We start from the raw sequence: 24865 nt of genomic DNA on the forward strand, positions 1-24865 counted from the left end.
ATTTAACATTTATCTGCATATTTGCAAAGGCAAAAAGTATACTAACAAATTACATTTTTAAAAACCATAATCTTACTGTTGCCACGGTACAATTTCTATTAGTGTTACAAAGCTACACACGTTATTGGAGTGAGACCTCAGTTCTCAAAATTGGGCAGGAAATCATAGGATGAATACCATACCTGTTGAAATTAAGGTATGGTTCCTTCCACAGGCAGCAATTCTCACTTTTTCAGGTTTTAGAGCTAAAAATATAAAAATATGACAATTAAAGTGCTGTATGGTAATGAAAATGATCAGTAATACAGGTCAAATGGTAACTTAGTGGTAGAAATGAGATTTAAAAGCAGATCTGTATGATTCCAAAGTCGACATTCTTAACTATTAAACCAGAGGTTTTGAGAACTGGTCGTGCATCATAATAACCAGTGAACTTTGAAAACAATACAGATAGCTGAGTTCCGTCCCTGGAGAATCTGAGTCAGTGGTCTAGATCCACTGTGTTCTGATATGCTGCCTCCTCACCAGCCTGATCCATAAACCTAACGTGCTATCACCATTATCAAGCTCACCTTCCACCACACTCGATGAAAACCTGTAACACAAATATTCATAGGCATACATCTATGTTAAAGTTGTTCATTAATTCATCTACATATTAAAAAAACATTTCAAAAAACATCTCCTAAATGCTTGGCATCAGGACTATAAAGATGACTAAGATAGAGTCCCTAGTCTCAAGGATCTCATAGCCTAGACTAGGCGTCCTCAAACTACGGCCTGTGGGCCACATGCAGGTGTTTTTGCCCGTTTGTTTTTTTACTTCAAAATAAGATATGTGCAATGTGCATAGGAATTTGTTCATAGTTTTTTTTTGTTTGTTTTTTGTTTTTAGTAAAGGAAAAGTCAAGGTTTATTTCACTGACATAAGTAGCTAGAGCTAAAGTACAATACTCCTGGAAGCTCCAGGATATTCATAGTACAATCTCATTTTGCATAGAGAAAAGTTGGCAAGAACTCGTGGCTAGTCAGAAGTAAGAAGAGACAATGATGAATAGAAATGCATATTGTTTTATAATGACTTTTCTGTTCACTGGAAGAAAGCAGCACTTTAATTACTGAATTAAATGTGATGTGAACACTACAGTGTTTTGTAAGATGCTTGCTATGAACTATATAGTCCAGCCCTCCAATGGTCTGAGGGACAGTTAATTGGCCCCCTGTTTAAAAAGTTTGAGGACCCCTGGCTTAGACAATTCTGTTAGCTTGTTTATTAGATATGATATTTGAGAGTAAAGATCAGGGTCACTGTGACTACTCTCAAGTGTTTAGTAGACTGTGCCTAATAAATACTTTTTGGTCTCATGGAAGACTTTAAAAGCCCCATAACAACACCTATAAATAGCATGAATAGGACAAGCTACACTGAAATTTTGAGCTGAAATTTAAAATTTGGCCAGGAAGATAAAGAATAGTGCTCTTATCAGATCTTAAGGAATCTTCACCATCCTTTCAAGTTCAGTTGGTGTTCACAGGTTATACCCAAACGGAGGATTTCCATATAAAAGTGAGAAAGCTTTGTAAGGGTACTATACATTCAATACTTTCCAGAACAGTCCTGATTTCAAATATTTTGTCCTATTGTTCTCTTACACTGGTATTAATAAACCTTTAGTCTCTATGTTTTGTTCAATTCATCTACTCACTATATATAGCAGGATAAGTATGTTTTATAAAACTAGCAACTAAATAGAACCAGGATGTCCATGACTATACTAAATGAGACAGAGCTCAAATTCTAACACATAATATTTGTTCATTATTATTTTTTTGTTTGTTTTGTTGTTTTGTTTGTTTATTCATTATTAATTAATATTTGTTCATTATTAACGTTTGTTCATTATTGTTACACACAATAACAGTAATATTTAAGTAGCTTTACAAACAAGCCAATAAAAGGATGTTTATATGCAATACTGTAGAATTATTATTTCCTTTGTGGTCCCCAGTTTAAAATCAATGTGACTTTTAGACCTAACATATGAAATTAGTTCTGAATATCATACAAAAACAAGCTAAATGCTAATAATATTCAAGAAAATATCAGAAAATAAAGAACTAAAGGCTGTATTTATGACATTAAAGAACTACACAATCAATATAAAAGTGCTTTATGTAGTTTAAGCATTTAAAGTGATAAAGAAGAAAAGACTCCAAACCTTTGACACACGTTGGTTTGCTAACGGCTGTTTTTGATCCTAATCCTAACTGACCCCAGTTGTTACTGCCAAACACGTAAAGTTTATTATTTCCTGGTAGGAGGGAAAAATAAATAATAAATTGAAGCATTTTTCACATAATGTAAGATGAGGTCATCACAAAGCAATAAAAAGCTATACTTAAAGATGTTATTCCTTTCTATAGTGAAACAAGTTACCTGGTCTATGTATAACCAGATGCTATTAGTTGTAAAAGAGTTTCTAACATTATACGGTAACAGTATTTTTTAAAAAAATATATTGAAATATATTTATTCCAAGAAAGTGTTATATATAGAAAATATATGTAATTATATTAGGGAAACTTAAAATTTAAAACACTCTCTTGATGAATCAATTTGTGAAGATTCTCTGGAAAAGAAAAAAAAATACTTTTTATATATCTTCAACATGTTTAAAACACAGCATATGTATAATACTTAGGATTCTCTAAGTATTACTGTCCTCGTTTAGGATTGTAATACTAACCTGTAACAATAGCAGTATGTTCATCTCCACATGAAAGATATATAGGTGTATCATCACTTTTAAACCAGAATTTGCTGGGAACATTTTCAGCAAATTTAGTTTTTCCAAATGTAAACACGGCACCTGAATCTGCAAATATAAGATGGTTTCTATTTTACAACTTTTACTATGTTGCCTGTTATTAAAATACTTTTTCGGTAATTGATCCATACAAACCCCTTGTCTTATGACAGCTTGCCTCCACTCTGGCAATGTTTAGGCCCTCTTCCTTTCACCTTAGAGTTCAGTCTTAGTTACCAGACTTCATTCTAGTTTGATATATGAAATCTACTTAATTGAACACATATTATTCATTTACTGGTATAAAGTAAGAAATACACCATCACAAAGAAGGCAGTCATCTATCACTAATAGTTCTGCAGTCACGAAGTGGACATCTATTCCCTGAAATGAACTGGTACAATTCATGTTCTACTTCCCCTGGTTAACACCTTGTGCTCCGGCCCCCAAATGAGGGCTTTTCTCCACACACTGAAACAGGAAAGTATTGAATTTCTTCATTACAATCATCAGGATATCCATCGGGAAGGACTATATAAGCCAGTTTGGATTTTATCTGGTCCTGTTTTTCCAAGGAACCTCTAGTGTTCTCAAGCAAGGGAAGGAATATTACCTCAAAAGGTGAACTCTTAATTTCAATTTCTCTATTCGTAATCCCAATCGATTCCCATAAAACCAAAGGCAGGACAGACAGAAACAAGTCATTCAAACACTACCTCTTTTACTTGCATTATGAGAAGTCAGTGAGGAAAAAAAAAAAAAACAACAAAACACTAGGCTTTAAAGACAATATTCAAATTATCACATGCTCATAATTAGCTATGTGATCCTGAACACTTCATTGAACCTTGGATTCCTCTTCAATAGCTATGGTCTTTATTACGATAGGGTATAAGTAATAGTATTCCTTTTTATATACCCTTAGCACAGGTACAAACCCAGAGGTTGACTGAATAATTGTACAATGTGTTGACAATTATATAAATATAGGGCTGTAACAATCTCATAGGGTTAAATGAGATGACATGTATAAAGAACCTAGTACAGAACCTAGCATCCCCAACACACTAGCTCCTATATAGCCACCTCTGTAAACTCTTCCACTACTATAAGAGTTGGAAATGATCATTTGCTGCTGTGAACTATGGGATATGTAGAGTTTATATGGCAATTTATTATGTACTACCTAGCAACCACTCTAATTAAACTGTTACACAAATATTTTTGTTGATCAATATTTTGTTTTCTCAACTATATTCTAATGTTACCAAGACTGTAGTAGACTCTCCACACTACTCACATTGCCTAGAACAAATTAGCACTTCAATAAATGCCAATTATTTTTATTTTTTAAGTCTGTTCTACTTTTTGCACAGAAAAGTTCCCCTTTACACACACATATATTCATAACTGTTTTCAGGTCATCATAATGGTGAGTAGGCTGTCAAATATAACTTTCAAGACTTTTAATGTAAAAGACACCAGATGACCCAAGTCTTCAACTGAGAAGCATTTCAGCTTTTCCTGACATTTCTACTGAGGAGAATTCAGAATGTTTACAGATCAAGTATAAAATTAAAGGATCTTCTCAATAGAGATACTCAGGAAATTTCTAATTTATATCTTACTCACCTACTACAGCTACTTATAGAGATATCTTTTTCTCTCTCCAGGAGCACTGCATGGGAAAAGATGGTTTATCTTGTCCCTCAAAACACCATCACAAAATGCCACATTCCTAGGAGCCTGGGAAGAAGGCTGTAGAGGAATGTTGAGATTTAACATTCCTAAATTAAGTCATTACCTGATCTGAGTAGTATTCACAAACTGATTTGGTCCAGTACCACTTTGAGGAGAGACCAAAACCACTACCAGTTCCCAATAACCATTTAAATACAGGCATACACCAAATAGGAGACCATGTCCAGGTTTCTGAGGAAATCCCAAGGAGGATGATCACATATAAAAAAAGTAATGAATATTAGAAATGAAAACATAGCAAATATAAGTATTAAAAATAAATATTAATGTACAAGAGACTAGCCACTATGGAAAACCTTTTGAGAACCATTGTGAGGCACCTCAGTTCCAAATAATGATTGAAAGTTGGGAGGCCAGGACCTAAAACAGACTGAATTTCCCCAGAATCAATCATTTTAACTTTTTTGTTCTGGTTCCCCAGGAAACCTTCCCTGATATCCTCACCCCGAGCCAGGGGTTGGTGGCTCGGCTCTGGCCCCCGAGGCATCTACTATCATACTGTATTATCATTTTGTTTACTTTCTCGCATCTCTCACTAAACCGTTAACTCCAGGAGGCCAGGAATCTAACCATATTCCAGTATGAAAGAAAACATACATATTTCCGTGAAGGTATGATTCTGTTCAAACCTAGTGGTTGTTGGTTTTTTTTTGTTTGTTTGTTTGTTTTTTTCAAATTGTTGGTCATAACCAATTAGTGAGTCAGAAAATTAATTTAGCGGATCATGATCAGCATTTTTAAGGGAACATATAGAAAAGCTCTGAGCACATACCAAGTGGTTAGAACAAGCACTGCTTCATGAAATGTCTATTTCTTTTCTTTTCTTTTCTTTTCTTTTCTTTTCTTTTCTTTTCTTTTCTTTTCTTTTCTTTTCTAGAGGGTCTCACTCTGTCACCCAGGCTGGAGTGCAGTGGCCTGATCATGGCTCATTGCAGCCTCCAACTCCTGGGCTCAAGAGATCTTCCCGCCTCAGCCTCCTCAGTATCTGGGACTACAGGTGCCCGCCACCACCCGCGGCTAATTTCTTCAAAATTTTTTTTGTAGAGATTGCGGTATCGCTATGTCACCCAGGCAGGTCCCGAAATCCCGGCCCTCAAGCGATCCTCCTGCCTCCGTCTCCCAAGGAGAAACGTCTATTTCCGTTACATGGTGCATACACGGTACCAAGTCACAATGTCAAATGTATTTGTAACTATGTAGCTCAGGGGGAAAAGTTTTTTTTAAATCGCTAAAGGTTCCATCTTCACCCCTTTCCCCAATTCGTTCCCTGCATTCCCTTTTACCCCACATCCCCTGGTCACCCACTCTTTACTGCATTCAATACATAAATGGGTCCTGGGGACCTCCATCGTGCACAAGTCTGAAGTACTTTGGGAAGTTTACAGGGAGGTAAAAAGTGCCCCTGCCTTCGAGAAACTCATTCAAATCTTATTTTAAGAGAAGAAGGCAGACAGGCACCCAGTTCCCCGTCGTCCCGTCCCGCCCTTGCCGTCCTCTCCCCTCAGTATTCGCGGGGGCGCGGCCAGAGCTCTGACCACAGTTGGGCCGCCATGACTCTAGCCTGTCCCTATACTGGGCCGGCCCAGAGGCGGGGCTTGGCCGCCAGCCCGCCCGCGGACCCTCCCTCCCGGCCCGCCGCCACTGCCGCTGGCGCGACTCACCGGGCACAAGATCCTCAGTCTCCTCCATCTCGAGGGCGGTAAGGGAAGCCTGCGCCTGGGCCAGGAGGATTGCGGGGTTGACTCGGTAGAGCCTAAGGGAGCGCCTCAGTTCCAACGCGGGCCGCATAAACTCCCCAAGCCCCCATAGCGACGCTCTGGGCATAGACTACTATCGCGCTCCCGGAAGTCAACAAACGGCCGCTAGGGGCAACGGAGGCGGAGCGTTGGGGCTCGAGGCAGAGCGGACGCCTGGGGGAGGGGAGCTGCGGCTGGGTGGCCAGTATGGCGCAGGCGCAGACGCAGCAGGTGAGGCGGCAGAGACGCGCCGCGCGCCCCCTACCGGCCCGGAGGAGAGGGGCGAAGCGCGCAGATTTGTGCTAGGTAGCGAGATCCCTGTGCTGCTGGGAACCCGCCCCGGTAACGACAAACGGCGCAAATCTATGCTCGCACTGGAGCTATGTGACATAAGCAAACGTCAACACACAGTTATGACAATACTAGTGTTGGTAACCATGTGTAACATTAAATGAGCTAGGCACTATGCTAAAAGCTTTTTTCTTTTTTCTTTTTTTTTATTTAACTTTCACTTGAAACCAATGCTTTACATCCCAAATGTTATTTGTATCCCCAGCATCTGAACCAAGGTCTGGCATATACTAGATGCTTATTAAATATTTATTGAATGAATGAGTACTATTACAACCCTGTAAGGTGGTTAATGTCACCCCTGTTTACGGATGTGGAGATAATACAATGGGAGAGCTGGAGTTCAGCCTGTAGTCCGCAGAAAGAAAAAGCTGAGGCATATTGGTCCGCTCTTCACGGGAATACACACAAAGGGATTCACCAACAGCCCAGGATCATTGCTTTAGAATTTGCTCAGCGATGTTATATTTTTCTAGTCAGACCTTGGTCTCCCATGCATCAATATTTGGCCATCATAAAATAAAAAGGCAAAAAGCCATCTTCCAGGATGGGTAGATTTATGTGCATGCGGTAGTTGCGGGAAATGGGCTCTAGAATCAGACAAAGCTGAATTCAAGATCCCTGAATTACTTGTGTGTACTACAGTGTGTTCACAACTCTTTTTCGGGGAGTTTGCATTAAAGTGGGGAGGGGAGATTAAACTACCCGTTACACAAATAATCATTTACTTATAAAGCAAAGTGGGGATTACTAAGGAAGCATTTAACAAGGAGCATTGACAGGTGTGGGAGGTTAAGAAAGGCTTATCTGAAGAAAAGACATTAAATCTAAGAATTGAAGAGGGAGAAGCTGGGAGGGGTGAGAGAGCTCTGGACAGAGAATAAATTGTGTGTAAAAGCTCATAGGGAGCTTGGCTCTTTCTAGTAACTCAAAGAGGTGTGGCTGGTTCCTGGCAAGGAGGCAGTGTCTTAGACCTGTTAAGGATCTGAGATTTTATTCTAAGGACAGTGGGAAACAATGGAGAGGATCAGTTATATGTGTTCCTGAAATCATTCTGCCTGGCCTGGAGGCTTTGTGGAGAATAAATTGGAACAATGAGGAGGGTTCAGAGGCCATTGCAGAATTTCAGACAAGTTGTCATGGTGGCTTTGAGTACAGTTGATTGGTACCAGTGAGGAGCAGGCAGATTAGAAAATATTTTTGTGATAGAATCAACAGGGGATGTTGTCTTATTATTGACTTCTAGACAGTGCTGGACTACCAAATAGCTCTTAGAGCAACAAGAAAGAAGTATCCCTAAAGTATTTTGAAAAGGATTTGATATTCATTTTAAAAGCATCATAATTGTCACTATGGGAAAATGAGAATTTTTATTTATTTAAATATTTTAAAGCCTACAGCACCCAGTATTCCCAGGCAGCCTCCCATCCAAGTACTAACCAGGCCTGACCCTGCTTAGCTCCATGAGATCAGACAAGATCAGGCACGTTTAGAATGGTATGGCCATAGACAAAATGAGAATTTTTAAAGATTTATTTTAGTTATGATATGCTTTGATTTGTTTTTATTTCAAAATACAGTAAAGTGCATTTTCATGCTGAGCACCCCTAAAGGTACTGATGCAGCCCTACTCTCAGGTTTCCAACATAAACAAATAGGAGGAGGGTGGCCCCATTTACTAAGATGGGGAACACTGAGGAAGGAACCGGTGAGACTGGAGTTAGGTAGGTGGGGTGAGGAGAACATGATGAGTTCAGCCTTGAACACACTAAGACATCAAAGTGGAGGTTCTGAGCAGAAGCCCCAGATGAAAGCACATATTTAGGGGATGACTGAGTCTATGTGGTGGTGTTAGCAGGCTTCAGTATAGGTGAAAGACTGCAAAGTGACTATAGAATGAGAAGACAAAAGAGGCTACGATGGGTAGTGAAGAATGCCAAAATTTAATGGCCCAGTGAAAGATGATTAAGCTGAAAAGGAGAGAGAGTGACCAGAGAGAGAGAGCCTATGGAATGGTGTTTCAACAAGAGGTTGTGATCAATTGGGTCACAAAATGCAGAAAATTAAATACAGTGAAAATAAAATGCCTGCTGAATTTAGCAATGACGTGATCATTAGTGGTGTTGAAAAGAGCCAGTTGGCAGAGTGCTGGAAGAAGAAACAATATTGGAGTAAAGAGTGGCAGAAGCTGAGGGAACAAAATGAGGGTGAAACCTTCAAAGACACCATAGGAGGGGAGGGGAGGGGAGACCATCATTGGAGGGGGAAGTGTGGTGGCTGGAGGGCTTGGTTAAGCTTGAAGAGACTTGAGAATGCTGAGGGACCAAATTGAATAGATGGGAAGGGAATGCAGATCCCGGAGAGTGAAGGAATAATCAATAATGTAAGGCAGGAGGAGATGGCATCCAAGCCCCATGTGGAGGGATTGGAGCCTTAGCTAAAAAGAGACAAAACAATTCTAGCATAACAGGAGAAGAGGAAGAATGGCCACCTTTGACAATATACTATTGATACATGTGATGCATCTGTATCTCTATATACATGATATCTATATATTATTGAGATATATGATCTAGAACTATATCATATATATCATGTATATATACCTATGCTATAGCTGTAGAGCGTGTATATCATATATGATAATACTATCATCTGTCTCAGAAGGTTGTTGTGAGATATTAGGTAATGCATGTAAAACTTACAGCTTGGCACCTGGTATAGTGTAGCACTCAATACTGTTGGCTATTATTAATAAGGCAGAGTCACCTATGCTCACTGTATTAGCATAATCCACGCTATGCTGTAATGGAAACCACACCCAGATTTCAGTGGCTTCACACAAACGAAGAAGTTTCTTTTTCACTAATGCTGCATGTCCAGCATGGGTTAGTGGGGGAATCTGTTCCACCTGGTCCTGCAAGGGTCCAGGCTACTGATGGAGGTTCAACTACCTTGTCAGCACATGATATGCCACTCACAACCTCTTTGGTTGCTGTAGCATGGCTAAAAAGACAGGAAGCAGGAAATTAAATGTTTCGGGCCAAAAGTGACATGTTTTTACTTCTCACAACCCATTGGCCAGATCCAGTGTTATGTGCCTCTGTGTACTGCATAGGGGCCTGGGAAATGTGGGAGAGCCCATGGCCATTTGGTGAGTAGTAGTATCAATACCTCTGCCACGATCCCTGCAGTCAGATGCTTTCAGCCTGTGGAGTCATCTCCCTCGTGTTAGAGAAGGCAGGGTGTTTTAAGGCAGTGGTCCTCAGCCTTTTCAGCACCAGGGACTGTTTTCACGGAAGACAATTTTTCCACAGACTGGGGAGGGGAGAATGGTTTTGGGAGGATTCAAGTGCATTGCATTTATTGCGTACTTTATTTCTATTATTATTATGTTCCAATATGTAATGAAATAATTACACAACTCACCATAGGTTGGGGACCCCTGTTTTCTTTTCTATTCTTTTTTTTTATTTTGAGACAGAGACTCGCTTTGTTGCATAGGCTAGAGTGAGTGCTGTGGCGTCAGCTTAGCTCACAGCAACCTCAAACTCCTGGGCTCAAGCAATCCTGCTGCCTCAGCCTCCCGAGCAGCTGGGACTACAGGCACGTGCCACCATGCCCGGCTAATTTTTTCTATATATATTAGTTGGCCAATTAATTTCTTTCTATTTATAGTAGAGACAGGGGTCTCACTCTTGTTCAGGCTGGTCTCGAACTCCTGACCTTGAGCAATCTGCCCGCCTCGGCCTCCCAGAATGCTAGAATTACAGGGACCCCTGTTTTAAGATATAATTTTACAACTCTCAGCTGTGATCGTGTGCTCTTTTGTTGCCCCCTTCATATACAGCCAAACACTCACATACTCCTCAGGAAATCATGTTGATACACAGAAGTCATCACACATCTGACAACATGTACAAGTCTTGGCAATTTCCTCTATTAATTCTAGTTGTCATTCATTTCTGAAGCATTTCATGTCAACTAAAAATAGAGGCATGTATGAACAAGGAAGACATTTGATGGATTATGCTTCCTAGCTGAATTTGTTTTTTTCTTGACAGCATTCAACAAAATGTCCAAGGCTTGCATTTTGAGTTATATTATGATACAGCTGCCATTGCTGTTTGTTTTTCCATTTGAAATCAGATAAACAGGTGTGTCTTTACTTTGCAAACTCTACTGTGAAATCCCATAAACATCTAAATTTACAGAACAGAGTCTAATAACTTGATTTCTGAATTTTTTTAGTGTGTCTCTAGGATATATGAACTGAGGACTCATAAGTCCAAAGCCAGGGATTTTTCTTTATGAAGAAGAAACAGAAGACAGGTGAGGTCTGTTGTGTTATTTATTACCCCAGAGAAGACATTTTGCACTTTTGTTCCTTTCTTCATTATTTTATCCAGCATTTTAAAATCTTTAATGTGCATATAAATCACCTAGTGATCTTATTAAAGTTCAGAATCTGATTCCACAAGTCTAGGGTAGGCCTAGGGAATCTGTATTTTTACCACATTCCCTGTTGCTGCTGCTTCTGTTGCTGGTTGTGGCCCAAAGAACACTTTGTATAGTTGTAGAAAGGCATAAGAACTAATCTATAGATTCCAGAAAGGAAAAGTCTGATAAATGTGATTATAAATGTGATTATATTAGATAAAGGATCTAATATTAAGGATATGTGTAGACTACCAATAAATCAATAAGAAAAAGAAAAAAACATAAGAAATAAACAATGGGCAAAAGCTATCATATCACAGAAATAAAAATCCAAATGGCTGATAAGCATATAAAAAGATGTCCAACCTCACTGGAAATAAGGGCCATGCAAAATAAGTAATAATGAGATAAGATTTTATGCTCATAAGATTGGCATTAAATATAATAATGTTAATAATTTTACATGGTTTTGAGTATTTACACAGGAGGTATCCTCACAGAAAAATTGCTGGTGAAATTAGTAAAACCACATTAGAGAATAATTTGCCAAAACTAAATAAAGTTGAAAAGATAGCCTGTGCCCAAAGAGGCATGCATGAGGATGCTAATAGCAGCATTGTTTATCCTAGAAAAAAAATGGAACTAATCTAAATGTCCATCAGTAGAGGATTGGATAGACTGTTTATTTACACAGCAGAATATCATATAGCAGTTAAGATTAGTGAACCAGTTCTATATGTATGAACATGAAGAATTCCCAAAAACTTAATATTGAGAGAAAAAATAAAATTACAAAATGATGTGTATATGATACTATTTTATCTAAAGATTAAACACATGGAAAATAGAATATTTTCAATTCTTAGCAATTGCAACAATACTAGGCTAAGTGACCTCTCAAAGAAGGGGAAATGTTTCACAAAATACAGAGATACAGATACATAGAAAATGATCATTCATGGGAATGATATATACCACACTGGAGACAGTCATTTCCTCCAAAACAGGAAAAAAGGGTGAAGGATGAATGGTGAAATTTTATAAGTATCTGCAATGGTTTGCTTCTTTAAGAAGAAAAGGGATCTAAAATATGGCAAAATGTTAACATCTTTTTAAGCAGAGTGGTAGATGTGTGAGTGACTGTTATATTATTTTCTGTACTTTAATGCACAATTGAAATATTCTTAATTAGAAATAATTTTTCTGTTTAACTTGACTTGATTGAAGCATAATTTACATAAAATAAATACACCCATTTTAAGTGTATGCTTTGATGAGTTGTAAGGCATGTACATGCCATGTAATCACAACTCTAAGTACTTTACATACATTAACTATTTGAATCCTCTCAAAACTCTCTGGAGTATAAGTTCTGAGTCTCCCCATTTTACACATGAAGACACTGAAATACATAGAGATTAATTGACTTGCTCAAGGTCAAACAGCCAGTAGGAGATGAAGTCAGGATTTGAATCAATATCTGTCTTTCTATAAAACCCTGGCTCTTAGGAGTATACCATCTGCCTACTGAAGAAAAGCTACAATGTATTAGGAAGAAAAAAATGTTTTAGAAGATCCTAGTTCATACCTGCCCTGAACAAACTGGTTACCCATTGATTACTATGCAAGTTTTGAGCGTAAAGTATTGGTTTTATTGTAAAACACCTGAGTGAGGCCTTTTACTTACATTATCCCTATAAACATATGTTCAGAAAGTTCTAGTTTTGAAATATACCTGCAAACTCATTATATCTCATCAACTCCATTATTAGGTTCTAGTTCCAAAACACCATCACCTCTCACCTGGACTATTGCCATTACTTCTTTTTTGTTTGTTTGTTTGTTTTTATTTTGTTTTGTTTATTTACTCTTTTTTTATTTCGGCATATTATGGGGGTACAGATTTTAAGGTTTCAATAAATGCCCTTTCCCCCCCTCCCCCACAAGTCTGCGTTTCCAGCATGACCATCCCCCAGATGGTGCACATTTCACTCATTATGTGTGTGTGTGTGTATATATATATATATATATATATATATATATATATATACCCGTCCCCCTCTCCCCTTAATTGATGTCCTTGCTTCCATCCTAACACTGTTCACAGCCCAGGATCCATTTAAAGGTATAACATGCCTTCCCCTTTCTCAATACCCTCCAATGGTTTCCTTGCTCACTCAAAATAAAAGCCAAAGTCCTAACACTAGCCTATAAGACCCTGCATCATGTGGCTCTTTACCTCATTAAGATAATCTCCCACCCCAATCCTGCAAGCAAGAAATTATTAAATCATTTTATGGATCTTAGTGATCTGTGAGTCTATTAGCAAATACTGCACCAGCATTTAAACCTAGTTTTATTTGACACTGATGACTGGACTCCCTCCATTACGCCATGCTCTAACAAAATGGTGATTTATTTTTGCAGTCATTTATTATTTTTACTAGATATAACTTAGACATTCAAGTGATACATTTCCCCTTCTTTGGGAGGTCACTTAGCCTAGTATTGCTGCAATTGCCAAAAATGTGCTTTGATTCTTCTTTTGGAAGAAATGCCAGACATTGCGGTATGTTCTGGTAAAAAACCATGGAAGTGGAAAATACTTAATCATTGCATTTAGAAAAGATTTTTAGAAAACAGATTTATTTTGATTAGATTATATAAAACAGTTATTTTGAAGAGTAATTTAAATTTTAAACTGATGAAAATGTAAACTATTGTCAAGAAAAACAATATCCTTTGGGATGACAAAGGGTGACTATAAAGAAACAAATCTGATGATCTCGGACGGGTCACAAGCTAACTTGGGTACCAAATAAGAATTTTGAGGGATCAGTGACAGTAGTTGTATGCCTAGGTAATGTCCTGGATGACTACTTTGAAGAACCATGTAATGTGATCATTAATAGCTTAGATTACTATTTCTTATTACATACCACATATTGGTCTAAGCACTCAAGCACTCTGTGTATTAACTCTTTAAATTCATATATTACAGGAGAGAAAACTGAGGTACAGAGAGGCTAAGTTACCCATAGTTTCTCAGCTAAAATGTGATAGAGCTGAGATTTGAACACAGGCAGTCTGGTTCCAGAAGCTATGTTCCTAATAACTACACTCTACTGCCTCTAGAAAGAACATAGAGCAGTGGTCTTCAAATTTTTTTAGATTACATGTCCTCCTTTATAATTAACCAAAAGCCAGAAAACATGAGAGCTCATTAATGTAGCCCATACAAATCAGCTTCCCTGAGTAGGTATCTAGCACTTGAAGCTATCAGCTGGTACACAGACTCAGTGGGAATATTGAAAAATGAAGCTCAAAAAAGAAAATAAAAAGAGAGATCAGGGAAGACTGTTCAGCAGAAGCAATACATGTATATTTACATATTTATGTCTATGTACTACTGTATTAATATGTGTATTGTAAAACATACATGCAAAAATTATAAATGGTTTGACTAAAAAACATAATGAAAAGTTCTATTATTTGATTTGCTCCGCCAAGATGGATTGTCTTAAGCATCTCCTAGGGTATCTGTACACATACCCTAATTTAGAGACTAGGCTTGAGATAGTACAGTTTGGAATTCAGGCTTTATCACTTATTACCTTAGTAATCTGAGCAAATTCCTTACTCTCTGTCTCTGATTCTTCATCTGGTAAATCAGGATAACTCCTAATTCGCAGGATTTTTGTGTGTTTTAAATGCAATGATGTGTACAAAAACTATAATGTCCATATTTTAGCAAACTCTGTACATATTACTTACTTTCCCTCATAGTTTTAATTCCCGTTATTCGTGTTTCATGGTCTATTTTTAAAGTTCCATTACTTGGTACACAGTCATAATTAAGCTGGAGGCAGCCTTGCAGTTAGACTTGGTGCATCTAGATGGAGCCAGATTAATAGCTTTTCCATGCTGCATCATTCCAAAAATGGCGCAGCTGTGTCTCTCTTACAGCAAAGAAAACTAGGGAGGAGACAGCTAGAAGAACCTATCTGCATTTTACTTTGTGCAAAGCACTATAGGAATTGGGAGGTGGGGAGCGAGGGAGGACTTAATGATTACCACTTAAAAATGAATGGCCCAACTGTTCAGCAATTGCATATCTGTGAACAGAAGCTCCCCTTTATGTCAGCTGTTAGCCATTGCTCTCTTAGTGGGAATCAGGCTTGAAAACTCCCTGAATGTATTTTGAGCCATTTTAATTTGTGCCTTTCCATGGGTGACTTTTTCCTAACAGGGTCCCTTGAAAATATTCAGTCTCATTTACTATCATTTACTGAAAATTTCACATTTGATCCCAACTCTGAGCTTTTGTTCCTTCTTTATCCTCCTCTTAGAATTCTAAGTCTGTTGGGTTTCTTTGGCACAAAGTTAACCAGAGAAGGAATGCATTTAAAGGCATATCCATCAGATTTACAACTAACAAATGATACCCTCTTATTAGGATGATATGAAAAGAGTTTATTTACAAAGGAAATAATCTTGAAGGGTTGGAAAGGGGTTGGGGCAACCACAGGGCATAATACAAGGACCCAGGGCTAGCAGCTTTGGAGCTGTTACTCTCCCTTGGCCCAAAGAGGTGAAGGAATAGAGAGTTTATTAGAACTTCGATGGAGAGAGAGTTGTATAGAGCAGCCCACCTAGAAAGGGACAGTGAATTTCTATTGCAGAGCAAGGCAATCCAAGGTGTCCTTATAGGAAGGGAATCATGAGAATAAATATTCTAACTTCACTCTACTCCCTCCCTCCATTCTCCTCCTAGGATTCCATTGGTCAAATTCAACCAGAAGCTAGAAGACATGAGAGCTCACTGATGTAGTTATGTGAATCAGCTTTCATAGGTAGATATCAGCTGATGCACAGAATCAGTGGAAAGATTGGAAAATGAAGCTCAGAAAGAAAAGACAGATATCGAGAAAGGCTACCCAGCAGGAGCAATCTGGTTAGGACAGCACTGCTAAATGCAGCTACTGATTTCACCATACTTTTAATTTTTTTTTTTTATTTCAGCATATTACGGGGGTACAAATGTTTAGGTTACATATATTGCCTTTGCCCCACCTGAGTCAGAGCTTCAAGCATGTCCATCCCCCAGACAGTGCACACTGCACCAATTATGTATGTATATACCCATCACCTCCTCCCCCCTCCCATCTGCCCAACACCTGATGAATGTTACTATTATGTGTGCACTTAAGTGTTGATCAGTTAACACCAATTTGCTGGTGAGTACATGTGGTGCTTTTTTTTCCATTCTTGGGATACTTCGCTTAGTAGAATGGGTTCCAGCATTGTCTCTTTATCTTTCCTTCACAGTCTTGAGAACAAAGTCCCAGGAGGGAGCATCTAATTGGCTGAAGCTAGTTCACCTGCCCATACCCTCTTTGCCAAGGGTTGGGGAGAGGAGGGAGAGGAAATATTGCCTGCCTTTGGCTTCCCTGGTGGTAAATGGGTTGTTGCGTTCTTTCAAGACTCACACAAGTGGAGATTTCTAGATATTAAAAAAGAGCTCAGAAGCAAGGCAATTCTCTCTCTGTCTCCTCTAAAAAAGACAAATCTCCACTAACAAATGACCTTCTAAATCTTTATTAATCTGCAACAGTAAGACTATTACACAAGAGTGCAGAGATCTGTTTTTTTATTTCCAGTTCTCTGATTTTCCTCCCTCATTTCATTTTTTCCTCCATTCCCTGACTTTAGGAAAGCCGCTTTATCTCTCTAGATCTTTGTACAAGACAGCAGGACTAAGATCTCCAAATCTAGTTGAGAGTTCAAATGCTGAGCAAATATATACAGGCCACTAAGTAGAATGCCCTAATCAACATTTTCCTGGAACACCTAAACCTCTTGGATTGTTGAAACCTAAACTTCATTGAAGGTGTATTTTTCTTAATACTATGTTCTTTTATTTAGCAGCTATTTATATATGAAACGTTACTATATTTATGTCCTTAAAATGCAATGTAACTTTTTAAAACAGAGTAATAAATGAGAAAGAAGAATCTCTTCCACCCTGTGTGCCTTCTGGCATGCATATGCACAAAGGACATCAATATTCTCACCCTCTGAGAAGTCTGTTCACATTTTTCTCAAATACGAGAAAAGACTTATCTCCAGTCTTCAGTCGTGTTCCTTCCAGGTCACCAATCATCTGGTAAACCATTAATCACTGCTCATGAATTGGTATAGATCCATGCCTCAGGTCTTCTCTCCCTCCAGGTAAAATGCAGTGAGGTGCGCTGCTTGAAGGTTTGCTTATTGGGAGCATTTACCATATTCACTCCCAGGATTCAGCATAAACTTCTCAATATACAGTGAATATTGACTTGTTGGATTCAGACTACTCTATAATTACATTTGTCATCCTTCATCAAGCATCATTATTCAATTATTCCCATATACACTTCCCAGAGTTTTTCCAATATAAACTAAAAATCTGGAAGTTCTTTGGCCTTCTCTTGCTTTTGACCTTATTATTGCCACCCACTGCCGTCCTGGGGTCATGCTGAAATCTGACAATCTTGGGAAATAATGGAGAAGAGAGGAGGATGAAGAGAATTGGCTTCATCTTTCAAGGTAACTCCCTCAGGTAAAAAAGCATCTTCAATCAAGGGAAGAACAGTTTCATCAGACAAGGCAGGAGATATTTCTTAAGCTGGCAAGGGAGATTTAATGAGAATAAAGGGTTCAGCATGCATAGGGTCCTCTAAATCCTCTCATATATTTCCATGTCAATTTTCCAGCTTTCAATCTAACCCATATAATGCCATAATACACACCTGAGAAACCTGTCAGAGCTGTGAATACTACCAATACTGTAATTCATCAGCACACAGGATCAAACCAAAGTCTGAATTTATCTTTGGCCATCTCAGATCTGCTGAGGCAAATGACTTTTTTCACCATTAATCTATTTATTATAAGAAGCAGCCACCTCATCAGCTGTCATTGAACTCCTCATGCCCTTCACACTATTCTCCTTGAATCATTCTCTCAGTGGGCATTCTAGGTGACCGTAGGCAACTGTTTAATAAGCTGTTTTTCTGCTGTATTTCTAAGAGAGAGTTCAACTGTCAATCAATCCTGATTTTATCAATTTTCCCTGAGGGTCAGTTGCCTGCAGCTTACTTTGTAATACCAATTTCTGAATCAGTTAGAGTTCTTGGGGAAAAGGGGATTTAGTGGGAAACCATCAGGGAACTCATAGAGTTAACAGAAAGTCTGAAGAAAAATGCTTGGGCAAAGGTGGAAAACTAGAAAGGGAAGGCAGCATGAGTTTGGATGTTCCTGCTGATTTTGCTGTAGTCCACAGCTACCAATGGACCTAGTCACTATGGCAAGACCTTGCTAGCCACTGGACACAGCCAGCACTATTGGTCCATAACAGTATTTTAAATCTCATCTCACTGCCTCTTTTTCCTTAGTCCTTCAAGATTCAAAACCCTAGGTGGGAGCATCACCTGGATCATGTGCCCATGACTAAGACTCACACAATGGGAACTGGGGTGAGGGGAATTGGATACCAGGCAATGAAAACTCCTCCTTTTCTCTCAATCAGTAATAGAACGAGCTTTCATTAGGAGTCCAGATGTTGTTTCCTATTTCTCACTCTAACACTTGCTTTCTCTTTTTCTCCCTCCTTTTACCTTATTTTGAGAAAGTTAGACTAAGATACTCGGGGTGTATCTATGTCTAATAGTCCATGATCTCAGACCTCTCACTAATCTAGCAAGAAAGATTATGCTTACATTAAGAGTTTAATAAATGTGTAGTCTAAGATCTTTCTTTTTATCTAATGAGTAGTTTTAAATGATCATTTTTGACCCAGACTCTCATTGAATATGAAACTTCTACATATGTCATATTCTACGTATTTATTGGATTCCCCTATAATATTTGATATTGAAGCATTTTTACCTTATTTGCCTTTTGACATTTTATGTTGATTTTAATAGCTTCCTTTTTAACTCTGCCCCCTGCCCACAAAGTTAAAATACATATAAAAATCAAGGTGAACCTTAGAGAGAACAGTGATAAAGGAAGTTGATATTGCAGGAGGCCTTAGGGTCTTATCAAGATTGATGCATCAATTTTACTTTAAATTTCTTATCTATCTAATTATTTCACCACTTTGATTAAATGAAGCTAAAATTGGTATTGATGAAAAGAGAAAGCATAATCAAAGAAGCAGATAAGCAAATAATTGAACCCAAATAACTTTTAATTATACTCACTTAATAAAGTTAAGGAATAGTGTCAGGTGCCAACATTACTTTGTCAAATCAAAGGGCAATGTTGGGATGAGAAAGAAGAAAATAGCATAGAATGTTCTGAAAATTGTGGTAAATTTCAAAATTGTGAAACATATTTATATGAAGTTGATTCAAAGTAACCCTGAATCCTGGGTCAAGAATATGTTTAGAACCTCCAATGTAAACCAATTTTTTGTATCCCTCCATATGTCTTAATTATTAATATTTAGAGAATCCAACTAAAATCCCCAGGCTTCCCCAGACACCAATAAATAGGTGGGCTTCCAGGTATGGCACTAATATCCAGCAAGTTTAGCATGCTTTTTTTTCTACTTGGAATTATAATGGGGAAACTAGCAAATAGCTTTTGGTTTCTTCTAAACTCAATAATGCATTCACCCTTTGTCCCTTTTCTAACCCAAGGTTACCTGGATTATTTATTTTCTGTGTCTAGTGTGCTGTTGCTATGACGCATGGTACAGAAGAACAAATACCTGGAAGTGATATAAAATAACAAATACAAGCAAAAGAGATGTGAACAGAACATTCATTGCAGAAAAAGAATCTGGATGTGGGAGAGGATTCAGTGACATCATTAGAAACCAAAGGTGATCTTGATGGTATTATTCTCTGACACAGATTTTGCAAAATGTATTGCTGATGTCTCCAGAGTCATTCTGTGTTCATTTGATTGGGAGAACCTATTTTAGAAAACGACTGGATTGTTTTCATGTCCCTTGTTGCTTTGAATAAACAGGCATGATTGTGAATTTTAACTGGCAAAGAAAGTAGTGGCCATGGTAGTGAAAAGATTTTATGATCCATTTTTATTATGCTTCTTTGTTACACTGGAAGACAATAATCACCCTTGGCATTTATAGAGTCCTTCATATTTTTGAAGTACCTTATAATCATTAATTACTTTATCTCATTTTCATCTTAAATAAGATAGTTGGGTTAGCATGACAGGGTCACAGAAGCACAATAAAAGATTAGAAACTTGAAATGTTAGTCAGTTGAGGTACTGAAGGAGAACAAAGTTCTTGGTTTTCACATCATTTGGAGGAAAAAGGAAAAGAGAGAATAAGAAAAGACATCATAGATCCTCACTGAGAAACACTGTTTCTTTCTTTCTTATTTTTGATTAGCTTAGATACCAACAGTGTGATTTGAAATCACATTGTTTAATGCAATTCCGGAGAGTAGATGAAAGAAAGCCCAGCACCTCAACATTTTTATTTCTAGGAAAGTGACTAGAATGAGCCAACACAACTGGGCCAGGGGTGGGAGCTCTCACCACATGTACTACTGATGGTAGTAATTAACAAAAGCTAACATTTATTCAATATTGAGCCAGGTACTGTGCTACAGTACTCTACATCCATTATCACATTTCATCCTCACAACTACACCACAAGCAGAAGCTGCTAGTACCACCAGTTAACAGAAGAGGAAATTGAGGCTTACATAGGCTGAGTAATTTGCTCCCAATAAACAGCTCTCCACCCTATCACTGAATCCCAAACACTTGGATTAATTCTCCTTATACTGCTTCCCAGGTGATTTGCTTATTTTTTAATAGTACATTCTATAACAATTGAAGGTGATCTGGGAATCCATAAACGAAATGGTTCGCTGGTGCTGAACTCCAGTTGAAAAATTCTGGAGGAAGAAATCAGTTATAGTGAGTGTCTGGCCTCCATGACTCAGGGTCCAGATATTCAACAAAATCCTATGAAAAGGACTTATTTATCTTTTGTATTGGAGACAAGATTTCCATAGTCTATCTTCCAAACTCTGGATAAGTCCCATCTTTACAGGCCACAGAGTTGTCACCAGTGGAGCATCCTTAAGAGAAGAAGCCTGTATTTAACCAGGAACTTAAGGTGAGGGTAGAGCCCTGGTTTAGTAGATGTGACCCTAATAAAACAATCAAGAATAGGTCAAGAGCACTTCCAAAGTAGGTCTGGAGAGAGACACCAACCACAAAGATGATTGCAGGTTTCACCAAGAACTAGAAATGGGCAGGAAAGGTGTTCACCAAGTAGTCACTTTTGAGGCCATCACAGACATGTGTCCTGGGCTCAAGGGGAGAATATTGACATGGAAATTATTACTGAGACAGTGCTTCTAGACTAATCCATAGTCAGCAGGAAGCAATTTGAGTCATCTCCCCGGGCCCCAGTCACTCAGAGCCTGGAAGTATTGGGTAGTCCCAGGGAGCATTGGGGATGATTGTTGAGACACTTCTGAACTTTGAACCTCTGTGATTTCCCTGTTTGCTCAATGCATGATAGCCTTTGGTCTGCTAATAATTCTCCTTTATGCACAGCTTGACCTCTGTACTTCAAAGGGGAGGAATTGGGATCAGCCTATGGGAGAAGAGATAGCTGTCGGATTCTGGGTGGGAACTTGAGCAAATAAAAGGGCACCCCTGAAAGAGAACTTCACCCTTGGTATTTCATCTGTCTCTGACACAAAGTTGGATCATTAACCTCATTTATTTACCCTTTTTCTTCCTCATAAATTGCATCGTGCATTACCTAATCTTGTCTTCTATGCTGAGATTTACCAGATTGCAAAATAAGAAACACCAGGTATGAAAACTTGAGTCTTTTATCCCTATCTAAACTCTAGAAAATTCTGGATTCTGCTTAAAACCAACAACTTCCAAAATAAATGATTAACAGAAGAATGACTTCAATGAAAATGTAGTCTCTACGACAAGAGAGGAGAGCTTATACTTGAATTTGATGATCAGCATTTCAGGCTCTGTTCAGAATTTTGGTCTTCATGGAGGACTCTGTCTACCTTCTTCAAATGCCTCAATTGAAAGAGTATGGTCGGAAAAGGGGTGGAGAGGAAGTCAGAGATAAAATTCACTGATTTCACAATTTTCCCTAGGGCCTGCCTGTTTGAACAAATACTTAGTGGTCATGTAGCAAGAAAATACCCCTGAATTGTCATTTTTAGACAAAGTCCCATTACCATCTATATATATTACCATATATGTATATATATATATATATATATATATATATATAGAGAGAGAGAGAGAGAGAGAGAGAGAGAGAGAGAGAGAGAGAGAGAGAGAAAGTAGCTAGCTGATGGGTGATTTCCTTCACTAAAATAATTCTAATTTATTTCCTATTGCCAACTCTTATGCAGATCTAAGCCACATAATAATACTTTCTTATAACAGGGCAGGGCTTTACAGCTTATAAAACATGCCAGGGGTATTAATGCATATGGGTTTTGGGGTTCTTCAGCACATTGGATATGACCTGGGGCATAGAGGGCTCTTAAGACAAGGGAAATTGGACATCTATATATGGGAAAAAAACCCTTCAACCTAAACCTCAAATCTTAGACAAACTCAAAATGGATCATAAATCTAAATGTAAAATACAAGTCTACAACATTTTCAGAAGACATGGGAGAAAATCTTTGTGACCCTGGGTTATGCAAAGAGTTCATAGACATAGCATCAACAACATGATCCATAGAAAGGAAAAATGGTAAATTGAACTTGATCAAAAATTTAAAATTCTTTGAGGAATCTCCATACTGTTTTCCACAGAGGTGGTATTATTAATAATTTACAGTCCCACTAACAGTGTATAAGCATTCCTTTTTCACCACATGCATGCCAATATCTGTGTTTTTTTTTATTTTTTTAATAATGGCCATTGTGATAGGGGTAAGATGGTATCACATTATGGTTTTAATTTGTATTTCCCTGATGATTAATGATGTTGAGCAACTTTTCATATGTCTGTTGGCCATTTGTATATCTTCTTTTGAAAAAACTCTGTTTATGTCTTTTGCCCACTTTTTAATGTGGTTGATTTTTCTTGCTGATTTGTTTGAGTTCTTTGTAGATTCTGAATATTAGCTCTTTGTCTGTTCTATAGTTTGCAAAGTTTCTCCCCTTCTGTAGATTGTCCATTTACTCTGTTGATTATTTCCTTTGCAGTGCAGAAACTTTTTAATTTAATAAGCACCATTTATTTATTTTTGTTGTTGCTGTGTATGATTTTGGAGTCTTAGTCATAAATTCCTTACCTAGGCTGATGTCTAGGACATCATGTCCTAGGCATGATGTCTAGTTTTTCTTATGGTTTCTTCCAGAATTTTTTTGGTTTCAGGTCTTACATTTACGTTTTTAATACATCTTGAGTTAATTTTTGTATATAGCAAGAGATAGGGATCCTGTTTTATTCTTCTGCATGTGGCTATCCAATTCTCCCAGCACCATTTGTTGAATTGAGTATCCTTTCCCCGGTGTATGGTTTTGCCTGCTTTGTCAAAAATCAGTTCATCATAGCTACATGGTTTTATTTCTGGGTTCTCTATTCTGTTCCAATGGTCTATGTGTCTACCTGTATACCAGTCCCATGCTATTTTGGTTACTATACCCTTTTAGTATAATTTAAAGTAAGGTAATGTGATGCCTCCAGATTTGTTCTTTTGTTTTGGCTATTCAGGCTCTTTTGGTTCCATATGAAGTTTAGCATTATGTTATCTAGAGCTATAAAAAATGATGCTGGTATTTTGATGGGAATTTTATTGACTCTATAAATCACATTGGGAAGTATGGAAATTGTAACAATGTTGATTCTTCCAATCCATGTGCATGGGATATTTTTTTAATTGTTTGTATCACATCTGATTTCTTTCATCAGTGTTTTATAGTTCTCCTGATAGAGATTTTTCACCTCCTTTTGTAAGTATATTCTTAGGTATTTTATTTTCTTTTTAGCTACTATAAATGGTATTGCATTCTTGATTTGATATTCAGCTTTACTGTTATTAGTATATAGAATGTTATTAGGATGTAGAATGATATAGTATATAGAATGTTATTAGTATATAGAATGCTACTGATTTGTATACATTGATTTTGTAACCTGAGATTTTGCTGAATTTATTTATCAATTATAGTCGTCTTTGGCAGAGTCTTTAGGGTTTTCTATATTCAAGATCATATTGTCCTTTGGGTAGAAACCCAGTTTCTTAATACTTTCTACTATGTTTTGTATTTCCCTAAGTGAATTTTTCATTTGTATAAGTTCTACTTAATTTTTTAAAAATAATCTATCTCCTTAGTAAATATTTCATTCATTTCCTGAATTAATATTTAGGTTTTTTTGAGTTGGTTTTCCATTTTCTCTTGGATCTCATTGAGCTTCCTTATCATCCATACTTGAAATTCTTTTTCTGTCACTTCAGTATTTTCATTTTGGTTGGGATCCATTGCTAGAGAGCTGGTGTTCTCCTTTGAGGGGAGAGGGTCATTTCACTCTGACTTTTCATACTTCCATAGTTCTTATGCTTATTCCTTCTCATCTAGAGCAGCTGCCACTTCTTGTTTTTGGATTTTCTTTTGTCTAGATGGGACTGTTTTCCCCCTCACTCTTAAGGGTATGCTGTAGCATATGTTGGGTAAGGACTTTTGGCTTAGCCTGTGGGTACCTTGATGGAGGTGTAGGTTCTGGATGTATAC

General features: G+C 37.8%; 1 protein-coding gene and 1 pseudogene across 5 annotated transcripts in view; both read right to left on the bottom strand.

Annotated features, from left to right (window-relative positions):
* Positions 1-6458, bottom strand: part of RPGR (retinitis pigmentosa GTPase regulator) — a 50602-nt gene extending 44144 nt beyond the window's left edge. For all 5 annotated transcript variants that reach the window (XM_075999672.1, XM_012736677.3, XM_075999673.1 and 2 more), the window contains exons 1-4: positions 6230-6458; positions 2748-2876; positions 2220-2312; positions 183-245 (exon numbers count right to left, since the gene is read on the bottom strand). In XM_075999672.1, coding sequence (XP_075855787.1) covers positions 183-245; positions 2220-2312; positions 2748-2876; positions 6230-6392 — 448 coding nt within the window. In that variant the 5' untranslated portion in view covers positions 6393-6458. The remainder of the gene's footprint in view (positions 1-182; positions 246-2219; positions 2313-2747; positions 2877-6229) is intronic.
* Positions 6459-8046: 1588 nt separating this feature from the next.
* Positions 8047-8166, bottom strand: LOC142865986 (uncharacterized; annotated as a pseudogene).
* Positions 8167-24865: the final 16699 nt, after the last annotated feature.

Source organism: Microcebus murinus, chromosome X (genome assembly GCF_040939455.1).
Source record: "Microcebus murinus isolate Inina chromosome X, M.murinus_Inina_mat1.0, whole genome shotgun sequence".
Taxonomy (NCBI): domain Eukaryota; kingdom Metazoa; phylum Chordata; class Mammalia; order Primates; family Cheirogaleidae; genus Microcebus; species Microcebus murinus.